The 21,972-nt window shown below is 35.5% G+C and overlaps 1 protein-coding gene across 7 annotated transcripts in view; it reads left to right on the forward strand.

Moving 5' to 3' along the window:
- LRBA (LPS responsive beige-like anchor protein) overlaps positions 1-21,972 on the forward strand; it is a 370,588-nt gene that overhangs the window by 117,833 nt on the left and 230,783 nt on the right. For all 7 annotated transcript variants that reach the window (XM_031588887.2, XM_090138536.1, XM_031588890.2 and 4 more), the window contains one exon: positions 4,677-4,785. In XM_031588887.2, coding sequence (XP_031444747.2) covers positions 4,677-4,785 — 109 coding nt within the window. The remainder of the gene's footprint in view (positions 1-4,676; positions 4,786-21,972) is intronic.

A 21,972-nucleotide genomic window follows, 5' to 3' on the forward strand; every position in this document is an offset into this window, starting at 1 on the left:
AGCCTGGATGTGTTTCAGAAATGGAAAAGTGATTTGAGGTGGGGTTCTTGAACACTACATGATTATCTTGTGCGTGCACCAAGATGTTGTGTGACATACACAGCCATTTTAAAAACAGTTTTATTTTACTGAGTTTTGTTTGATCATCAGTGCAAGGATTTAAATTGCATCTTTTTATGTAACTGGAAACATATGAGCTTTGCTGCAACTTAATGAACAAGCAGAAGCTTTTTGGGAGAACTGATTTAATGATTAAAAATTAATGTAAGCCTTTTTGCTCATAATTTTGGAGTGTGTGTATGTGACAAAGGTAGGTTTTGCTTTGGGGAATATGTCATTAATTTGTTGGTTCTGTAAAAAAGCAAAATCATAAAACACTTTTGAGTGCCTGGGAATTCTTAAATGCTTTTTTATGTATGATATTTCTAGTAACATCTGCTTTTAAAAAGTAAATTAATATAGCAGTAACAAGAAGGTATTTATACTGCACACCGTGTGTGTACAGGGATTGTACAAATTTTCATAAATTCTGTCACTCTTGATGCAGAAGTGAACACAACCTCAAATTAATTTTCACTTGGCTCTTACGTGTTCTGAATAGCTATTCTAGGTAGAAAAGAAGGGATTGGTGTGTCCTCTCTTAAATGTCCTTTCAGAGTGCTATTTAGGTTTGTAATCTTGCAAGTCCAAGGCAGCTTTCTGGTATCTCTGTGCAGTTTATTTTCTTCAATATTTTGAGGGGCGTAAATGTGTTCAAACTATGGACTTGTCTGTATTTTTTTGATGATTGAATGGGATATTTGTAAAATATCAGAGTTGCACAAAGCAATTGTAAAACTGCCTTGCAGCTGTAATTCCAGTACTTTACACATTGAGTAGTTAGATCCCATGAAAGACAGTGTGTATCCCTGTAAGATGCATCTCTTTTTGATGTAAGAGAATTTCTTATATGCTAGGTTTATGAGGAGTGCAAATAGGAAAGCTTGCTTTTATTCTCCTCTCTTGGCTATCTCAGAGTTCTCTGCTGTGGTTCTATCTGGAACAATCATAGTCTACCCTGTGGTCCTTTATGAGAGATTTATGCCTAAACAACTGCTGAAAGCATCACCTACAAAGGTTTTGCAGTATTTTGATTAAAACTAGTAATTGTTGAACGTCAGCAGTACTAACCCAGGTTTTATCCATTTCTCACTCTTACACATGTATTTCTATTCCACCTTTTTTTTTTTTTAATCTTGCACTCCTTTTTTTTTTCCCCTGTTCCAAGAAGGTTCACTAACTAACCATTCAGCAGTTAGACATCAGAATAAAAAGATTTCTTGCTTTATCTCTTGTGGTGTTCTTATCCAGTGTAACAATAAAAATCAGAATATCTCATCTGTTTGGCTGTAATTCCATCACTTAGTGGTTTTAGCATGTCATTCCCGACCCAGCAAAGTATGCAAGTATATATTTAACTTCCCACATGGGTTCTGTCCCACTGCTTGTTTTTACTAGGCTGTTCAACTTTTCAAAGTTAATGACATGAAACAAACTGCTTATGCAAAGGGGGAGGAGTCTGTTTGAGACACTGTCATTACCCATAGCTGTTATGGTTAAACTCCCACAGAACATGCATATCTAGCCATGCAGGAAAAACACTTCATTGTTCAAATCGGAAAAAATTGAATAACATTGCTGTAAATAAAACAGATGGTAATCTATCAAGTGGGAGTGTATGTGAGTCTCTCTCCAAAAGTAGTTATTTCCAGAGAAACTACAACAGATAGGAGAGCACGATTATACCATTTGGTAGAACAGATTCTCAATTACAAAACACTGTTTTTCAACATAGACACCACCACTATCTATGCGTTTTCACTAGCAGTGAGCAAGGGCCTACGTGCTATACTCTTAAATCTCTACCAGTGGAGGTGGCCCACTGTCACTGTTGCTGCTACTGAAATGCACCACCCTCTCCTCACTGTGCTCACTCCTACTGTTTGGTCTCCCTCAATGTTAAGCAAGTGTTGATGAATGCCAGTGGATTCCTTTTTTTCTGCATGGAGGAATGCAAGGGCACACCTTTGTTCTGTAAGTGCTTCCATATTAGGCGCCATTTTGTCAGACTGCCCCTCTGCTGCCATCCATAAAAAAACAAACAAACCATAATGGGATATTGTTGGGCAGGTTTAGCCTTCACTGCCATACCCCAGCATCTACTTCTGAAGTTACGTGTCAGCATAATGAAATAGGAGGAATTACTTTTGGAGCAACCCTCATAAATCCGTGAGATCAGCTAGGCTGTATCTGCAAAATGACATGAAAGGTTTCTCTAGCTTTGTTAGCCGACTATGGAGTATCATAGAGCAAATGGGGAAATTGTGTGGCATTACTAAGAGAGAGTTGACAAAGGTGTGGACTGATCCATAGGAGAACAAGTTTCTTCTGATGCATAAGAGCTATATATTTTCACTAGATAAACTTCTAGTTTGCTTTGAGTGTTGCTCGTCTGTAGCAGAATGTAGTTTTTTGCTTTGTTTGGAACAAATCCATCATCTCTGCAAACACATAGTAAGTGCTAGTATATGGTCGTCTGCCAGGGCTGGTCATTGGCTACATTTAGTAGGTAGAAGGAAAATCTGTGTGGAAAATAAGTAAAACAATTATTGGAGAGCATGCTTTCTGTTCAGAAAGAGAATGACTAGTATTTTCCCAAGTTTGAACAGGTTAGCAGAAGGAATGGGTGTTGCATATTCAGTAACAGTAACGGGATGCTGTCTGACTACATTAGATATAGATCAGTAAATACATCTGTATTCATGATCTCTGTGCTTTTAGGAAGTTCTTTACTTTATAAAAAATGTTTATTTAAATACTTACTTGGTAGATTTGCAAGTGCTACTGTAGATCTTGGGGAAATATGAGTCAAATGTTTGGAATCTGCATCTGCCCCAATGTGATGACTATGACATTACTTATGCAAAGTTTCTTGTCACTGTAGGATTTTATTTTTAGCTTAACATTACTGTAAATGTTTAGAGACAGTGATGTTGGGACTTCTTTTTTCAGTTTAGCAAATAGGTCATCTTAACTAGTTTATTTTCCCTTCTTTTTTTTTTTTTTAATCCATAAGAAAATATGAAATTGAACTTAAGTCATTCCAGCAGTGCCAGTTTTGCAAGGTTTTGAAAGTAGAAGCATGTCACTAATGTTTACAGCCAAACTTTAGGTTAGCTGATAATAGCTATTCCCATTCCAAAAGTGATTTATTAAAAAAGAAATAGAAAAAATAAGAAAAAATAGTTCTAAAACAGTCGCTTCTGTATAAGCCTCCTCAAATACTAGGTGAAGTCATGCCCCAAATAAAGAATTGTGCTTATTTATTTTGTTAAGAGTTCATGCATACAGATTCAGTGACTTAAACGTTTGAGATCATGTGGTCTGTCTCATTTAGCTCTTACATTGCAGTTTTCCTGGCCTTGTAAAGTGAGAAGCAGTGAACAAAGAATGTTTCCATCTTCTGATGTTTTTCTGACTCTAGATTTCATGTCTTAAGTCCACAAGTGGACTTGAAGAATCACGAACAAGACAGGAAATGAGACAGCAGAGCAATAATGATCATACTGCCAAACATACATATAGAAACAGAATGAGCTGAAGCTCAGATAAACATAACTGGTGATAAAATTGACATCGTATGCATTAGAATGCATCCTGCATAATAAAGCCTGCCTTTCTAAAGAAAGGATCTTGCTAGACTCTGAACTTGTTGAAATGTGTTTTAGTTTATATGTGCAAGGAAACCAAATGATTTTACGTTCTGCTTCTATGCTAGTAATGAAAAGCCTTAAAAAAAAAAAAAAAAAAAGTTATAATAGGTTAAGAATAGGTGTTTTGCAAAACTGTCCGGTATTAAAAGATTTGTCTTGGTTATCTTTGAGTAATCCTATGGAAATGTGCACCTCTCAAAACAGCGTATAGCTCCTGTTATAGCTCCTGGATAGTTAGATTTAACTTTATGAATCCCAGTGTAACTAATTAAAAAGGAAATGTTTTTAGTAACAATATGTGAACTCGCAGAATAATTGGTTGTAATTCAACCTGTTATATCTGCTGCCATTCATAAACTCAGAACGTCTCAGAAATCTCAGATTGTATTACAGCTTTGTTCTGTGTATAACCTGAAGCAATGTGTAGCTCAGCATTTTGTTTGTGAGACTGAGGATATTTTACATTATTTTATAATATCCTTAAAATATTACTTAAATGTATACAGAATTCCTGTTTTGTATTTGGAGAAAAAAACTATATTGTAGAAGTGCAATTCACTTTTCTTTTGATTTGGACTTCATATTGTTTACATTAGGGCTTTCACTCTGGATATTTATAGCCATAAGCTGCTTACTTTTCTTTAGCACGTGTTGTGTGTATTTGAAAGATTTTAATATACTACTTTATTTTAAATTAAATTACTGTTTATGATATTTACATCTTGTTTGATTCTTACTTAGTTTACTACTGAAATACAATTTTACTAGTTGCCAGAAGATTACCCTTCAACCTTATTTATAACATTTACTTAACACAGTCAAGTCAGTGTTATAGAACAGAACTCAGTGCATTTACATATATATGCAGTATTGTTTTAGGATTTCATTCTCTTAAGGCAGCTTTTAAATATTTTCTGTCCACAGGTTGTTGAGTCAGACTATGAAGGACCATTTGGTTAGAGTGGCTAACGAAGCAGAATTTATCTTGAGCAGACAGAGGGCAGAAGATATTAACCGACATGCTGAATTTGAGGTAAGAAATGAGTTGTAGTTTTTTTTTCTTTTTTTTTTAAACAAAACAAACGACAACAACAACAAAAAACTCTGCTGTAACAAACATATGGTAATTGAGTATCCTAATCATAGAACTGCTCAGATTGGGAAGCACCTTCAAGAGCATCAAATCCAACCACAACCTAACCATATTACTATAACTCTAACAGCCCTCTGCTAAATCATGTCCCTGAGCACCACATTCAGATGGTTTTTAAAAACATTCAGGGGAGTGTGATTCAACCACCTCTCTGGAGAGGTGCATAGTTCCAGTGTATAACAGCTTTGCAGACCCAGGCAATTCCATTGTAAAAAATGGTTAGCAGTCCTAGTGGGTTTTGATACCTTGCCACTAACTCTTGTGGGAAAGCCAGGCTGCGCAGAGTGCCTCAGAATCTGCAGATCCTGGTTTGTGGAGGAAGAAATGGTATCATACCAATGCTCTTCTCTTCCTTGAGGCAAATATCACTTTATATGTTAAAGCTGTTTAGAATCACTGTCGAGATATAACTCTGGAAGAAAAAAAAACCAAACAAATCTGAGCACCCTCTCTCCCTCCAGTCTTACTGAAGATAGATGATAACAGCCTATTAAGCCCAAGACAAGAGATTACCTTTTTTCTTTTTCTATAGCTTGCTGTTTCACTTAATCCATCTCTGAAATCTTTTTACTTATATTTCACATGCTTCAGTGTGGTTTGTTATGTTTTTGCATTTTCATCCCACTTAAGGGATTCTGAAGTAAAATGTAGGGCTTGGTTTTTATAGACTTGCTATAAACATACGAGACTTTTTTTCGGAATCACATTAGTCATACCTCCAATTTTGGATCTTAGTTACTTCATTTAGCTCCTTTCTGTGTTCTGTAATTACTGGGATGTTTTAACGAAAACCAAGTTAAATCTCACTAAATTCGCTAATACTCTGCTTAAAAAGTACTTAGTCTTTCTTCTGACATGCGAAACTACTTGTGGTTTTGTTTCTAAAATGAAGCATTAAGGGATTGAAGGCACATTTATGTTTAACGTATTCCTAAACTGTTTTTCTCTTAAATCTTTTCTTGAAAAAATACTCCCCAAAGATGAAAGCATATTTGTCTTAGACAGTGCTTATGTTCTAAAGGTCATCTATGTTGGCCCCAGGATTCAAGCTGTGCGTTGTTTAATAACGTATCTGCACTTCATCTAGAGCTAGTTACCCCCTCCTGCAAACAGAGATGTTGTAAGATATCTACAGTACCATTTTGCAGTGGTGAAATAGCAGGCGTGTTTCATTTATTACATCAAGGGTTTGGCGACAGTCCTGTGGAGATGAAAAGTGCATCTTTTTACTTCATTCCCTAATAATCATTGGACTGGGACATGCTTGACATCTTTTGCTCTGGATTTAGGCAGAAACTCCCTGAATGATAAACAGCTCACTTTTTTCCTTCGGATGCAAACCGTGCACAGAGGTGCATGTATATGTGGGAAATGTGTGGAATATAGGGCTCTATCATGTAAATACAGACTATCGATGAATATAGTACTTCACTGACAACTTTACTATTATAACCTTATTGCAGTGTTGGGACGCGTTTTTATGGTTTGAAATATAGCACAGATAAGTTGATTTTCACCTTGAAGATGCATGTTTAACTCATTTGTGAAAAGCTATTTTAAAGGATGAATGTGAGCCATTTTTAATCTTCTGTTCTGGCACAAATTATTCTTCTGATTCTGTGAATGACTTGATTTCATTTCACGTATCATAAAATCTTTTTGGTACTGTCTATCCTGGTCTGCATGCAGCCTGCAGGCCACAAGTTAAACATGGGTGATCTGTACCCTTCCAAAAGTATGGGGTGACCAAAGCCACCAGAAGAGTCTCCAAAGAAAGAATTTTTAGTATACTATTTGAGTTTCAGCTATCACTTCAAATATAGAGAAAACTCTGAGTGCCTAAATGAGATAGATTTAGATTGAAGAAAATTGAATAGAAATGATTATGTCTATCCCTATGTCTTTTCATGGCAGATCTTTCTCTTTAAGGAACTTAGTGTCTTGAATAGCAACAACATCTGTACGTTTGCTTCCACTTCTGTTGGCAAGAAGGGCATCTGTCATCTTGACTAGATATTTTTCTTTTCCTTCCTTTTGGTGGGAGTCTGTCTCCATTTGCATTGCAGAATTCCTTTGCTTCTGCAGTCCTGCCCTCAGGAAGCTTCAAGAAATGTTCATCTTCTCTTAAGTAGGATGCAATCTTCTGTCCTCTCTGCTGAGCTCTTTGCTTATAGCTCAGCAGTCTGGACAAAGGCAAATCATTGTCTTGACTGCCTAGTGGCACATTATTTTGTAGAAGATAAGTAGCTTAATGAATTATGAGCTAGTCAATTATGATATTTGTCTTCTAAGCTAGCATTGCATAAAAGAAAGAGAATAGTAGATTTGGATTTGGCCGTGAGAGAATCTTCTTAAGCTGAATTCAGTCAAAAGGCAATCTTATTTCCTTTACTTTTGTAATTTCTTTTCACCTGCATTTTGACTGTTACCTCTATAAGTAAGTCTATGAATGTAGACATAGGGAGAAGTCACAGGGGGAGCTGAGATACTTAAAATTTTACAATGCTGTTAAATCTCAAACATGCCTGATGAAGCAATATTGCACACATTTCTTTAAGGAGATGACAGCAGGGCACACGTTTTTACAGTGAATGGGAAAATGGACGCATTTCTAATGTAAGTTATAGTCTTATAGTCTTGCACTTAACACCTGAAATTTTGCACCGCGTCCCATGCACAGATCTCAGGCATTTTCTTACCCTGAGTTTTAGTAGACTGAAAATGCTGAAGAATAACCTATTTATGCCTGAATTCTAACAACTTATTTCACGTTACCACCTAGCCTGCTTTCTATAAATGACCTTGAAAAATCTGGTGATTTGCACTCTTAGATTATGCGTGCAGCCTGCTGCAGTTTGGTCTACGAGAATAATTGGATTTAGTATGAAGAGGGGGAGGGAATTTTTGTGCTCTAATTGACTTTATTTTATAATTTATGACAGGTGCACCCATTGCCTTGGTTATGCCTCCTGTCTTATATAAATCTCTTCATGTATTTGTGTGTGAATATACATACGTATAGAATTTAAAATATGTAAACTGGCAAGTGTTTTAGGACTAGTGTATTCAGGCGTCTTTCTGAAAGAGATTTAATTTGCTGCTATATGGTGCTACTGAATTTTGGCCAAGACTGGTAATACCACATCTCAGTACTTGTGTATTTTTGAAGAGTATTCTTCTAGCATTGTTTTCTTCTCCCCTCAAAGATTCGCATGAAGAAACTATTCCAAACCATTCATAGTGCAGCAAATTGGGTGTGTAGAAGAGCACTGAATTTTCTGAAAAAGTTCCAAACCAGTCAAAGATTCTTACCTGAGTCTTTGAGGACAGTGACTTTTTTCAGTAAAATTTAACTGCTTTCATAATTTGCAAACTAACCTACCTCCTCAAAGTGTCAGTTTTTAAATGTTGTCTGACACAGTTCTCCTCTTCAGTGCTTAGTTTTACGTGTTTCCAATTTTCATTACCTGTGGAAACAGTGCTAGCATTCTTGTTACTGGTCATTTCTGTTGATTAACTGAGAATTTCACATGACTTTCCCTTTACATTTGTTATAAATCATTCTAGGCGGCTAGATTCTCTGCATGATTTCTCTTTGATAATTAAATCTAGCATTTCCAGCTGCTGTAAAATTTGTTGCCTTTTTCTGTTTGGTTATATTTTTTCATGCGGAAGAGTTACACTCTTCCTCATAGTTTGAATTCTTATTCAGTATCAATTTATAGACTGTAGTTTAGCTGTAATAAACTGAATGTTTTTACTTTATGGCTCATGCTGAGAAAAGAATCTCAGTATGAGTATTGCCTTGACAGAAGTAGGCTGCCAGGCACGGGAAGTGCTCTGCTAGGGACTTGGTTGGAGCCATTTGTTTTTTTCTTTTTTTTCTTTTTTCCTTTCAGAAAACAACATGCAGTGTTTCAGTTGACTGGTAATCTTATGTGTCCTGCACCTTTTCCCCTTAGGTGTATTAAGAGTTAAATGTTAGATGATCAGAGGAAGTAATGAATTATTGCAAATCAGTTGTGGCAGAACATCCTTGAGTCAGTGCTTGAGAGGTGTTTAAAGAATTATGGAAAGCTACCTGGTGTATTTATTAATTCTGTATATCATAGATAGTTCTATATGTAGCAAGTAGGTACTCTGGCAAAGAAAGTAAGTTTTAATCCTTGACTGTGTCCCTGTTCTTCATAAAATTTTCTGATGTTTTTAATAAAGGCTGTTTTGTTATAAAGCTTGTGTATCAAATAACCCTTTCGTGACTCTTGCAACATCATCATTTTATATGAAGTGCTATTCAACACACTTAATGGCAGTGACCTTATTCATTAGAAAAATGATATTTTGAAATGCTTTCAATTGTTATTCTGTCTACTAGGGTGCGTTATCAGCAATGAATCTTTACAGAACTTATGAAGATAATAGGCTAGTTGGAGGCTTCGTGTAGTAATGTAACCAAAAGTTACCCCATTTGATTTTCAGTACCTTAAGGAGTTACAGATATATCCTTGCACAAAAATATAGCATTACAGATTTCTTTTTAAATGGGCTTAATCTATGTTAATCTTAAATTTTTAAGCAAATACTACCCTTTGCATTGAGCAGGTTAGGCATTATGCCACCATCTGTTGTAGAAGGAACACTCATTTGTACTTGAATTTTTAAACATATTTTTAAGGTGATATAAAAATTGGAAACTCTTCAACAGTGCTGAGCATGGAAGATATTTTCTTCCATCACAGGACTAAGCATTTTTGCGCTGCTGCCGCATGTTGGCAACTTCCAAACTGGAAAACTTAAATTTCTCATATTCCTGAGATGGGAATTTTTCTTGTTTTTTGTTTCAAAAGATACTGAAATGAGAAACTCACTTTCCACTTGAATATCGTAACACGTTTCCTGTGCTCTGAGAACTGTGAGGATAAAGTATTGATTGACTATAAAAGCAAGTGGTTTCTTTTACAGAATGTTTTAATAAGGGATGAGAGGAGAAAGAATGAAACCTTGCACTGGTATGCTGACATATCTTTTTTGTTTTACCCCACATTTAAATCAAAATACAATACGTCTGAGTAGTACCAAAGATATTTTTGTTTCCGAAGCAGCTTGAAACAGAAACATTATTTTAGAACTGCTCTATCCACAAGAAATGGTGTTGCTTTCTTTACAGTTTTTGGATATTTTTGGCAAGTGATGCAAACAAATGAGACGTGAAGAGACTGTGAAGAGACGTTAAATTAAGCTTAATTATGTTATTTTACTGCTTAGTGAGTGTTACAAATGTAGAAGCTATGTATTTATTCAGCTAAGCAAGAATGAACATCTATGGTTTATACTTTTTATCACTTGACAGGCATTTCAATTTTTATAGGAATTGTTTGTTTTGCAGAGATAATAATTAAATTGTAGTAAGTTCTTATAGAAATGACTTGATAGAAATTATTTAACTAATTAAATGTTTCAAACTCAGCTGTTGCATCTGTTCCAATAAATAAATAAATAAATAAAAGGATTGAAATAATTACAGGATTCAGACCTATTGAATGCGGAAAAAAATAGATTTATTACCATAGCCATCTCATATAATAGCCTTCTGGTTTCTGATGCAGATGAAGTTTATTGCTTAGAATTAATACATAGTTCTTAGTAATATCACATTGAAATTCTTCCACATTTTATAATCTATGCTATATTTCATTTCATTGTAAACTGAAAATTATTCAGATATGTCATGAGGTTATGAGTCTGTTTTCTGCACATTGTTTTACATTATTAACTGCATGAGGTTTCAACTTCTTTTAATGACCTTTTACATATGTATTACTTCTACTTATTTCTCATCTGCTGCTAATGATCAGCCTTCCTTTGTTTTAAAAACTTTCTAACCTGTCCCACCCCCCCAAATGAACATACTGATACAGCTGATTATTTTTGTAAGAGATTATTGCTGAGTTTAATTAATCTATTCTTCTTAGTTCTGCAAGAGTTAACAGAACATGATCCAGAGATTTTCTTTTGCATCTGTAGGCTCCAGAAACCTTAAATAAATAAATAAAGACTCAGTTCTTGTGACCACTTCTGTTTCACAGTTTTGCCCTGCATTGGAAGACAGTGGGGTAATTAGAAAAATGGAGAGTAGTGTTACATGCTTCTGCTGTTCTCCGCCTTCTGAGGTTTAAGTTAGATATTAGGAGGAAGTTTTTCACTCAGAGGGTGGTGACACACTGGAACAGGTTTCCCAAGGAATTGTGGATGCCCCATCCCTGGAGGCATTCAAGGCCAGGCTGGATGTGGCTCTGGGCAGCCTGGTCTGGTGGTTGGCGACCCTGCACATAGCAGGGGGGTTGAAACTAAATGATGATTGTGGTCCTTTTCAACGCAGGCCATTTTGTGATTCCTTTTGAACTTATCTTTTTCTGCAGCTGTGCATCTTAACTGTTGGTTTTCTTATCCTTTTTTATTTTTTATTTTTATTCTGAGACACATGATTACAAGTCTAACAGATCTTTTTAAATTAATTGCCTGGCTAGCTAGATACCACACAAAATCCAGAATAACTGTTGTTGCATGCTTAAAAGACTTGTGAACATAAACAGTGTCTAAGCAGTACTTTATTAGAAATGGTTTCCATTTGTTCTTTTTGCTTTCTAATTAAAATTTTAAATAAAGCTCAATTTCAAGCTTGTCATTTAAAATTTTTGAACGAATAATTCTCAGAGTAGAATTATACTCATTAAGAAAGGAGTAAAATCTAATCTATACTGTGAAACATTTCCTCCTCAGCAGTGGCATAACAAGTTAATTTGGGAGGTAGTGTTCAGAAAACCAGCACAAAATTATGTATGACTTCTCTCTTACTAATATGACCAGGTTTTGCACACACAGATTATCACAGATCATTCTTTGTCACTTCTGACTTGTTATGGGAATTGCTCACATAATCAAACATCTTATTAATGCATTTTAGAATCAAAGATTCTGCCAGCTTTCTGGAATAGGAAACAATTTGGCAGTAAACTTTGAACGACTTTGTTTAGAGCACTGAAAATCCAAAGTCATTTATGATGTAAATACAGTCCATTTGGAAATTCTATGCCTTTCTTTATATATCTGCATTAATAATTTTCCTCTTCTACTTCACACATGAATTGTGTCTTTACACTGTAGGGTATCCATAGGGGGCTGGTCCGAAAGTCCATCAAACTCAGTATCTTGCTGCTAACAGAGTTGAATAGCAGATACCTAGTGTAAGAACAGTGCAATTATTTAACAATGTTTCCCCAGTTCTACCAAATGGCAGGGGTCACATTTTAGACAATGATTTGCATGGATTTTGTGTATTGTTCTGTCTCCCAGTCACTGTATTAGTGGTTTTCATGTTTGGTTCTTGTTTTTACTTCTATGAATTAGAACTGTCGTGAATATTTGGCACCTCTTTTACTCCCCAGACATTTCTAAGTATGATTAATAACACAGTGGGATTCAACTGTTGATTTCCCTCCTTTTTTGAAAGCTGTTTTTTTTTTTCATTTCCTACGTTTTAATAAGTTTTTTTTATCCACGTTAGGCTGTTCCTTCTACTGTGCCTTGACTTTCTTTAAATATCTTCTTGGCATTCAAGCAGTAGACTTTATGAATTGGATCTTGTTGGCATCCTCTGTGACTCATCCAAGGAAATCAAGTGAAGCATGACTCCCTTTCACAAAAGCCATGATGGCTCTTGCCAATGTGTTTATTTCATTGTTTGCCTTTTTAAACACATCCACCAGTTTGTCTTTGATAGATTTCAGGGTTACTACCTTGTAGTTCCCTGCTGTCTTCTGGAATCCGTTTGGCACATTTAATTTTTCTGGCACCGAGGCAGCCTGAAGAAGAAAACTGCAGCTAATGGCTCACCTGCTTTCATCCCTATGTTCTTCTGCATCATCTGGGTGAATGCTGTCTAGCAAGTGACAGTTGGTCACTTGCTGATTGTTTAGTGTAACTTCTCTACTAGCATATCTCTGTGATGGTCTTGTGTTCGAAGAGCTCTTTTTATCCTTTGATCATCTATTAGCTATACAGATACCTTAGCAGTCTTACTGTTCCTGTTTTGTTTCAAAAATAATTTATTACTGCCTTTCATGCCTTTACACAAGTATTCCTCTAACTCTTTTGGCCTGCTTCTTTCTCTTTTTAAGCCTAACGTGCCATAGTTTGACATATTTTTCTATTTTCCTTGTTTGAACAGACTCCTTGAAGAGTAACATTTTCTTACAGCCTTACTTTCTCTGCAGTTTAACTGTGCCAGCATTTTTGGTCTTCTAAAAAGCTTTTTGATGGGAGGCATACATTTCCTTTGAAGCCCTTAATATTCTATCTTTTTATACAGGCTTTTGTGCTGTCTAAAAAACGTTTTCGATGTTTGTCTGCATCCTTTAATGCTCATGATATGACAGCTAAACTATCTAGCTTCAAATTAGATGTTCCCACCTAACATTGTTAGGAATGTTGTTGTTCTCACCCATTCATGAAAAATAAATCAGTAGTTTACCTTATTTATTATTCATGTACAGGCATTATGGAAGCTCATGCCAGGCAGCGATTCTAAAATGCTGAGACCTAAACGATAGAAATGTATGTAGACTATAAATTTCTGGCATTAACTAAGCAGATATCCTGTTGTGTTTGATTGTAGAATTTCTTCTAGAATTTCTTTCCAAGGATAGCTTGCATTACATACATACCTTCTATACAGCAGTGTTAGGGTTTGTTCAGCTTTCCAGAAGCAACACAGGTACCAGTATACATTTCTCCTGTATCATAGATTGGTTTGATCTAAACAGAAATACTTTAAGTTAAATTCTGATGTTGGAGCTTCAAGGTCACAAAGAAATCTTGAGGATCGGAATGTCCATAAGTGTTTTTACGTTGTATTCCAGTTGGTAGATTGGGCTTGTGCATTCTGCTCTAGTGTAGCCTTTTTTAAGTTTCCTGTTATGTGTACTCAACATATATTTCTTTGTTTTTGTCTTTTGGCTTCAGAAGTCTTTTTGTTCTGCAGCTGTCCTTATTTATATTTTTCTAATGTACTGTTTAGCACATCTTCACTTCGTTTTGCTAGTCCAATTGAGTTTTATTCTTTTGTCTAAAATGGTGTGTGCGTACTCTAATAGTTCTACTCTGTGTCTGTTCTTGGAAGATGAATTCCTGCTGGAACATGCACGAGTAAGATTGAATACACTCATTTGAGTCTATTATCCTGTCTCAAACAGTGGATACTTAAGGAAGAGTTTATTAAAAGTGCAAACATAGTAGCATTTTTCCTGAATACACTTTCACACTTTACCCCTTCAGCAACTTCTGATTCTTGCTGTGCCAGTAATGACAGCCTTGTGCTTTGTACCCCTTAAGGGATAATTTCCTTATTTGCATGATGAATTCATGTAGACTTCGTTATGGCAACGTCCTGTAGCAAAGAATTACCCTGAGTTATCTGCAAATCTTACTGGCCTCTTAGTTTCATACTTACATTGCAAAATGCCTTTTTCTTAGTAGGAACTGTAGCTGATGTTGAGGCAGACAACCAATATTTCTGTCTGCTCTGCTGTTGTTATTAACTATTTACTAAGAGCTGATGACTTCACACAGTCCTAACACTTACACATATACTATGGGAGTAATAGTTGGAAAGCTGTCTCCAACTGTATACTACGAGTGTAAGTTAAGGAATTTTAATGGTATATCAGTGGCTTTGGGGATGAAGTTCAAATGTTCCTTTGGGTGGAAGACCCAAAACAACACAAACAGCACATGGCATTTCATATGTTTTGTGCATTCTCTCTTCTTAGTTGTTCCTTTTTTTTTTTTTTTTAAATAAACACTGCATGTTTATTATCCCATACCAAACTGATGTTTTCATAAAACTCTCTCTCATGACACTGAAATCATATTATTGCAATAAAGGAGGGAGTGAAGAAGTGAAAATAAAGATGAACTCAGAGCCTGTTATTTTATATCTAAAATCAGCTACTCTCCTAAATGTCTTTTAGCTATGCTGAAGTTTCTGTACTGTTTAGTTACTGTGATGACTTGACCTTCCAAGATCCTGCTCCACTTTCTCACAGCTCTTTCATGATGTTACAAATCTGAATAAATTAGTATCAGCAACGACTTTTTTGTTCACTCAATTTTTCACTCATTCTTAAGATTGTTTTTAATATTTACATTACACAACCTAAAACCAGCAGCAACTGATAAGTATATTATTAAAGTATTATTAAAGTATAATATTAAAATTTGACTAGAACCTTACTCTTAATTTCTGTTCTCTCCTCCTCTTTTGGGAAGGAACTGTTCTGATTCTTGCTATTTATCCTTCTTTTGTCTGCTTTATGTTTTGCTTCTTTTTTGTGATGTTGATAAAGATTATATCTTCCTAAAGTTTTAATGACGTGTTAACTGAATATAGTTTGCTCGCATCATTGGAGAATTTGCACTTACTGATCTTTTTAAGAGCTTTACTGAAATAGATTTTTGGAGTATACTTGTGTTGTTGTTATTTAGAAAGTTAACGTGAAAATATTATGTTGAATGGGAGAAAAAAATGGCAAATACGACATTTCTGGTTATTATATTTATATTCTTACAGGAACCTGAAAGTACTGTGACATTCTGTGTCATTCTTCTTTGTTTCTGCTAAAACAGAATGGTGAATCAAACAGATTATAATAGCATTAAGTTCCATATAAAATATTTTCAACCAGTCTTTTTAATCCCAGAATTACTGGGAGCATTTGTGCCTTTAGATTCTTCCATCAAGGCACAGGGAAGTGAATTATTGAAAAGATAAAAATAAATTTGTTTGCTTTCTGTCAGAGTTCATATCCACAGCCAACCTTGATAGAGGACCAGAATGATTTAGACAAGTTTGCTTTGGAGATTCATAACATATGCTTGCTGGACAGAATTGAGTTATCTCTGCTCTGGAGAGTAAGTTATTGTAGCAGGAGCTGACAGAGATGAAGATAACTGAGGGAAATTCAATTACCTTTTAGTGTTTTCCTTCTAATAGGATTCTTAATGTGAAAAAGATCCTTAGATGATGCGCCTGTGTTGCTTTGTGAAATCTGCTTTGATACCTGCATTCAGAATAAAGTGAACTCTTCTTTTCAGGCCTTCATTACAGATGAAATATGCATCTGCTTGCTAAATGGGTGTTAACTTTTCATCCAATATATTGCCATTTACAGCCTTGAAATATTTGACAGTGTTCTGGCAGTATCTTTGGATATTCTCTTAAATACAATTTCACTTGCTTTTATTGTTTTTATGTGAGAAGCTTGTTTGTAGCGGGAATGACAATAGATTGCACAAAACCGTAGAATATTTTCCCTCTATTTTAGTTCAGTTTAATTTCTATGTGTAGTTTTTTCCTTCACTTGGCAAAGCACTTGAACTACAAATACTGCATATGATTGACTTGAGTTCATGTTGTTGGGCTAAAATGAGCCAACTTGACTGAATTTCCTGTGACACCTTTGAAGTTCTGAAATTGCCAGTATAGATTGCTTTGTGTAGGTTCTAGGGTGTTAATGTAAAAATGTCCATTTTTTCTAATGATTGATGTTTAAAATGAAAATTTAGAAGGAAATCTGTGAAGCCATCTCATTCTGTAGTTGTTTGTTTGAAAATCCACTGTATATATGTTTGCATACTTGCAACATACTTTTTTTTTAACTGACCTGTTGAAGTATGTAGCTGAATATTATTTGTGTGTGCATCCTCCTACATACGTATTTTAATACTCTGAACGCCTTTGGAATATAAAGTTCCTTTTTATCTGATGGATTTAGTCCAACTGCTTGCATGCTGGTATTGCAAAAAGCAAAGTGAGAGTGTCTTCATGTAGATGTGCAATCCCAAAACCAGATTAGGATGTACGTAAAAGCCATAGCGTAACTGACCTGTAGAAGTTACTGACAACTTATGTTGATCTATATAAGGTATTGCTATACTTGTTAGCTTGTTTATAAACAACTGGTATTATGTTTGGTCTCATCTTGGTGTTAAAAAACAGTCTCCTCATTTACTTATGAATGATAAAGTTTGATTGATACGTGTTTACTTTTTTATGTGCATGAAGGTGGCTTATCAGTTTTGGTGGCTACATGGGAGGTAAGATCATCAATACAATCCGAAGGCATTTAAGATAAATGTTTTCAATGTTACTTTTATTTCTTAATCACATAGATTATTTCCTCTTTTGTTTATTTGAATATTATTGAAGACAAAGTGGTATAGTTTGTCCTGAATTGATATGTCTTCAATGAAATTATCATTTCTTCATTTAGAATACTTTGTTCTAAACACAAAATGTTACTTTGCTGAAATAATTCTGAGTGATAATTGTGAAGAGAAAGTGCTTGTTTAAGGAATTTTACAAATAAATTGTGGCAAGATTTCTTTTCCTGAAAAACATGATGCTTTATGTCCAGCGGGTAGACATGCATGGTGCAAAAATTATTGAGTTCTGGTGGATGGTACTCCTGTTAATGATTTATAATGGTAGCCTTTTTATTTCTGAGTAGTTCTAAACAGCTTTCGAGGAAAGGAAACAATGCTACACTAATCAGATTTCTTGATAGTAACTGAAAGGTCTTTTCATGTTGCAGAGCAGTGAGATAGAAGTGACAGAATCTTGTCATCTTAGCTTTCCTGTATTAGCTTTGAAATGGGAATCACAATAATAGTTTTTTTTTGGAATCTTTTTTTTTCTCGTTTTATCTCATTTCTGCACATATTTACAGAAAGAGTTCATCTGATGATTTCATTCTTTCACTTAGCCTACGGAAAAATTGGGCCAGTCACTTTGTAAATAGATGGTCCTAGATTATGAAAAGAAGGCTCTGTCAGTTAAGTCAGGCTTTAGATGATTGTTGTGTTGAGGAAGATGCAAAGTGACTTGCAGAGACCTCCGGATTTCACTGTTAATCTGAAGTCCTACTGTAAGTGTCAGGGTCAATCCTTAAAGAGTTGTACGGTTTAGAAAGACAAATTGTTGTCGCTGCTCTGTTTCACAGAAGGAACAAAATGGGTTTCCTAATAATTTCCTCACTCCCCTTCTCCTTCCCACCTTTATTCCTGCTCTGAGGTGGCGGAGCCTTACCTTGAGCACTGTGCACAAGTTTGGGTTCCACAATATAAGAAAGACATCAAACCATTTTGTATCTCTCCTTTGGATGCTCTCTAAGATGATGAAGGGCTGAAGAGTGAGAAGGGGCTGATATCCCTTGGTTTGTTCAGCCAAGAGGAGAGGTGGCTGAGGAGAGGCCTCATGGCGACCTACAGCTCCTCACAGGGAGCGGAGAGGCAGCACTGATCCCTGCTCTCTGGTGACGACAGGACCTGAGGGAACAAGGATGGAGATATGTAATGCTGGGTGTCAGGAAAAGATTTTTCACCAGAGGGTGGTCAGATGCTGGAACAGGCATCCCAGGGCAGTGGGTGGTCATAACACTGGACTGCTTGAGGAGCATTTTTAGAATGCTCTCTGATGTAGGGTTTGAATTTTGGGTGGTCTGTGTGGAGCCAGGAGTTGGACTCGATGATCCTTGTGGATCCCTTCCAACTCAGGCTGTTCTATGATTTTATAATAGATTTTTGAGATGTTCCCACTTATTCCATCGTTTCCCATGTTTGTTCTTTGGAGGAACATGAGATTTCAGTATTGTAATACTGTCTTGAGTTGTGTGGTGCCCCTAGATCAATTTTAGTTTCTATCTTTGGTAGGTGTTACTAATTCTTGCCTGAGATACTTTTTGGAAAGGTGACAGATGAAGTAAACAAAAACGCTCAATTACTGTGTGGGCTATTATGTTAAAAAGAATACATGGCAATTATGAAACCAGTTATGTCATAATTTTGGATAAGAAGTTTATAATATACTGTCAGGGTTTCATAACCTTCAGCAGGTCCCCATATGGGGTTAAGTTTGCACCTGCTGTAGTAACAGCTGTTCAGGCAAAACCTCATGAGCTGCCCTATCCTTCTCACAGCATGAGGTGCAGTCTGTGGGGCAGCCTTTCTCCACCAGTGGGACAAAGCCATTCCTTGCCTGTTCTTGCTCTGGGGGAATCTTACATATGCCACTCACAGACACCTCTAAGTTATCCTATTGTTAGTCCTGGACGCATCAGATGTTTATGGAAGAGAAAGTCAGATATTCTGACCTTAAAATATTGTTCCTTTTTTTTTTTTTTTTTTTTCTGCATTATCTGCTAGGAGCCTCAAATATTTAATTTTTAAGCAGTTGTCAATAGTCTTGAAGGCAGCGTCACGCATCTAGCATTGAACCAACATTGTTTTGCAAGGTAATTTCATGTGGTAGAGGAGAAAGGAAAATTTCTAAAACAATTTTTAAATGGCAGTTGATTGAAGCTACTCAGAAATTTGGACTATCAAAAGTGGAGCTAGATTATTGCCTAGTATGTAACAAAGCTAACAAGTATGAAAAATCTGTTATTATGCATTTTTACGGCTTTTTTATTTGTCCAATAACTGCCTCTTATATTAGTTCTACATGTAATATCTTACATAATTTTAGTAGCTTATTTCCTTTGTGTTCATGCTTGGTGTAAGCTAGTGATTTTGATAAGTCAACATATGTTTTTTCATTACCTATAATGTTAACGAGCAAACTGTAGCTCACATCAAATTCCAGATTCTTGTTTCAAAACCCTTGATACTGATGTGGCTTTTTTATTCTGTGTGGCTGTTGTGCTCATTGCTTGAAGTGTGTTATGTTTAAATGTTGTTATTTTATGCTGAATCAGTCAGTTAGTGAAATCAAGTTAAGGATTTGCACAGTCATGCTGTGTAGTCTGTATTGTGTCCTTTCACCAACATCTAAAGAGTTCAGCTGTATGTAACAAATGCTGATAATCATTATCTGGGGCCAGTATTAAAATGCCTTCATATCGTTTATGAGTAGAGGGGGAGAAGACAGAAAACCTCATGCTAAACTGAAGCAAAGCCAAAAGTAAAATTAGACAGTAACATCAGAGCCTTGGAATAGATTTTACAGGTTCTTTTATTTATACTGAAATGGGAAATACAGAGAAAATTCATGAAATGGATCTGTTGTGTTCTTCCTATATAACTGAATGTGTTTATAGGGTATTAATGTTATATTTTTTAAACAGTGAAAGCACAAAGGATGTTTCCAGTAGGAACTGGGAGCTATTAATTAGTACTTGATTTCTCTGAAGGTACCATCCGTGTTAGTACTGATTCTTGCATTGTTTCAGTATTCTCATTTAAGTGATCGAGAAAATTTGAATTTTAAGGCAATTATTATGGAGTATTTTTAGCCTTGCTCCATATTGCTCAGTCTAAGGATCTAGAGTTGTATGAATGGAAGTTGTCATACTGCTCTACATTAAACCAAATCCACTGCCTTCTCATGTTCTGAATAGTCAGAATATTTTAGGCACTATCTTTTTATGAATAATAAAAATCATATATTAGTTTTAATGAGAAATTAAATTACTCTCCTCTAACGATTTTTAGAGACAACTATGTCATCCTTTCAAAAGTGGTAGAACCTTTTATAAATGTTAGTCAAAAAATGAACCTATCTCATTCTTCTCTGAAAGTCCAGAATGATGTTATGTAAATGCATAAGAATAAATTGTGCATGCACACACACAAAGCCAACAACAAACATTCAAACTTGTATACAAGTTGAAATGAAGTACAAAAATAGACTGCTGAAAAGAAGCACAGCAGAAAAAAATATAATTATTTGCTTTTCATAGTTGAATGCTGTAGGAATCTGACAGGAGGCTTTAAGTTAAGGCAGAGGTTAAGCTGGAGCTGAAATTGTGACTGTTTAACATGTTTCCAAGGGAAATGGCTGGGAATATTCTAAAGAGCAGCTGCTGTAAAAGGCCGTCTTTAGTCATCCTACTCATTTGCTTCTGGATTTCTTTTAATCTTTGCCATTTATCGTCTTAATCAAAATATTCTGCTTTTGAAATACTTGATCGCTGAAAGAATGCATTTCTGAAGTCTTAGTGTACTATAGTGCTTGGAGTGAAGGTGAGGAGCGACTTGTGGATTAGCAGCACTGAGCATCTTGTTTTTGAATAGACTTTTGAGTAAAAATCCCTTATGATAATCCACAGATTCTCTGATAAAAGACCCTTAACATTTAATAACTAATTAAAGTATTTCTGCAGGTACAGATGAATATATAATAATTTAATGACAGAAACTGTTTTTTTTTTTTTCCTGAATGTAGGAGAGAAAAGCTTTGGTAGTAAACTTTTTTGCTCTATTTAGCAGCGTGAGTGAGTCAAGATGATCATTCTCTCATATGAGGAAAAGGTCCTGAACTGTCAGAAATAAAGTCTACTAAATTAGCTGTTGGGGCTAGCGTGTTAGAAGCTAACAGGGGACAGATAGGTTACCTCTTGGCTAATGAGTTCATGTTCACTTCTGAATGTTTCATAGCTGAGATCTCACAAAAAAATTGCCAAACAGAACACTTTTAAAGCTCCTGTGGCTGATACTTATCCTGTAGAATGATAGGTGATCTGCCGTGTTTACTGTCCCAGTATATACTTTGGTTTTATTGTGTTCTAATGCTGTTTCTTTACTTTTCTTAAGGCCTTAAAGTGTGTACTAAGCTACTATTCATAGTAAAATATTTTCAAAACATTCCTTTGATTCTTTTATCAGAAACAACAGATTCTGTCATCAGAACAAATAGGTAGAAAGATAAACTACAAATGTTTATCAAAATTGACATTTTAAGGAGTCCAGTTAGGTTTGAAACTAACTTCGTATCTAAAGTACCAAGGGTTTACTAGAGATGTGTTTGTCACTGATGTGCAAGCAGTCATGGCAAAATAAGAAATTATTATGCCTTATGTCTTGATATCTGAAATGAGCGTGATTTGTCTGTTCTTCATTAATGAGTCCTACATAGGAATGCATGCTCTTCTAAGGTAAAAGTTGAGACAGTTAACATAAGTATTTAACTATAGTAGTTTTTAAATAACTGTGTCATTGGTAGCTGTGGAAACT

This window comes from Phasianus colchicus, chromosome 4 (assembly GCF_987193195.1).
Source record: "Phasianus colchicus chromosome 4, bPhaCol1.hap1.1, whole genome shotgun sequence".
NCBI lineage: Eukaryota > Metazoa > Chordata > Aves > Galliformes > Phasianidae > Phasianus > Phasianus colchicus.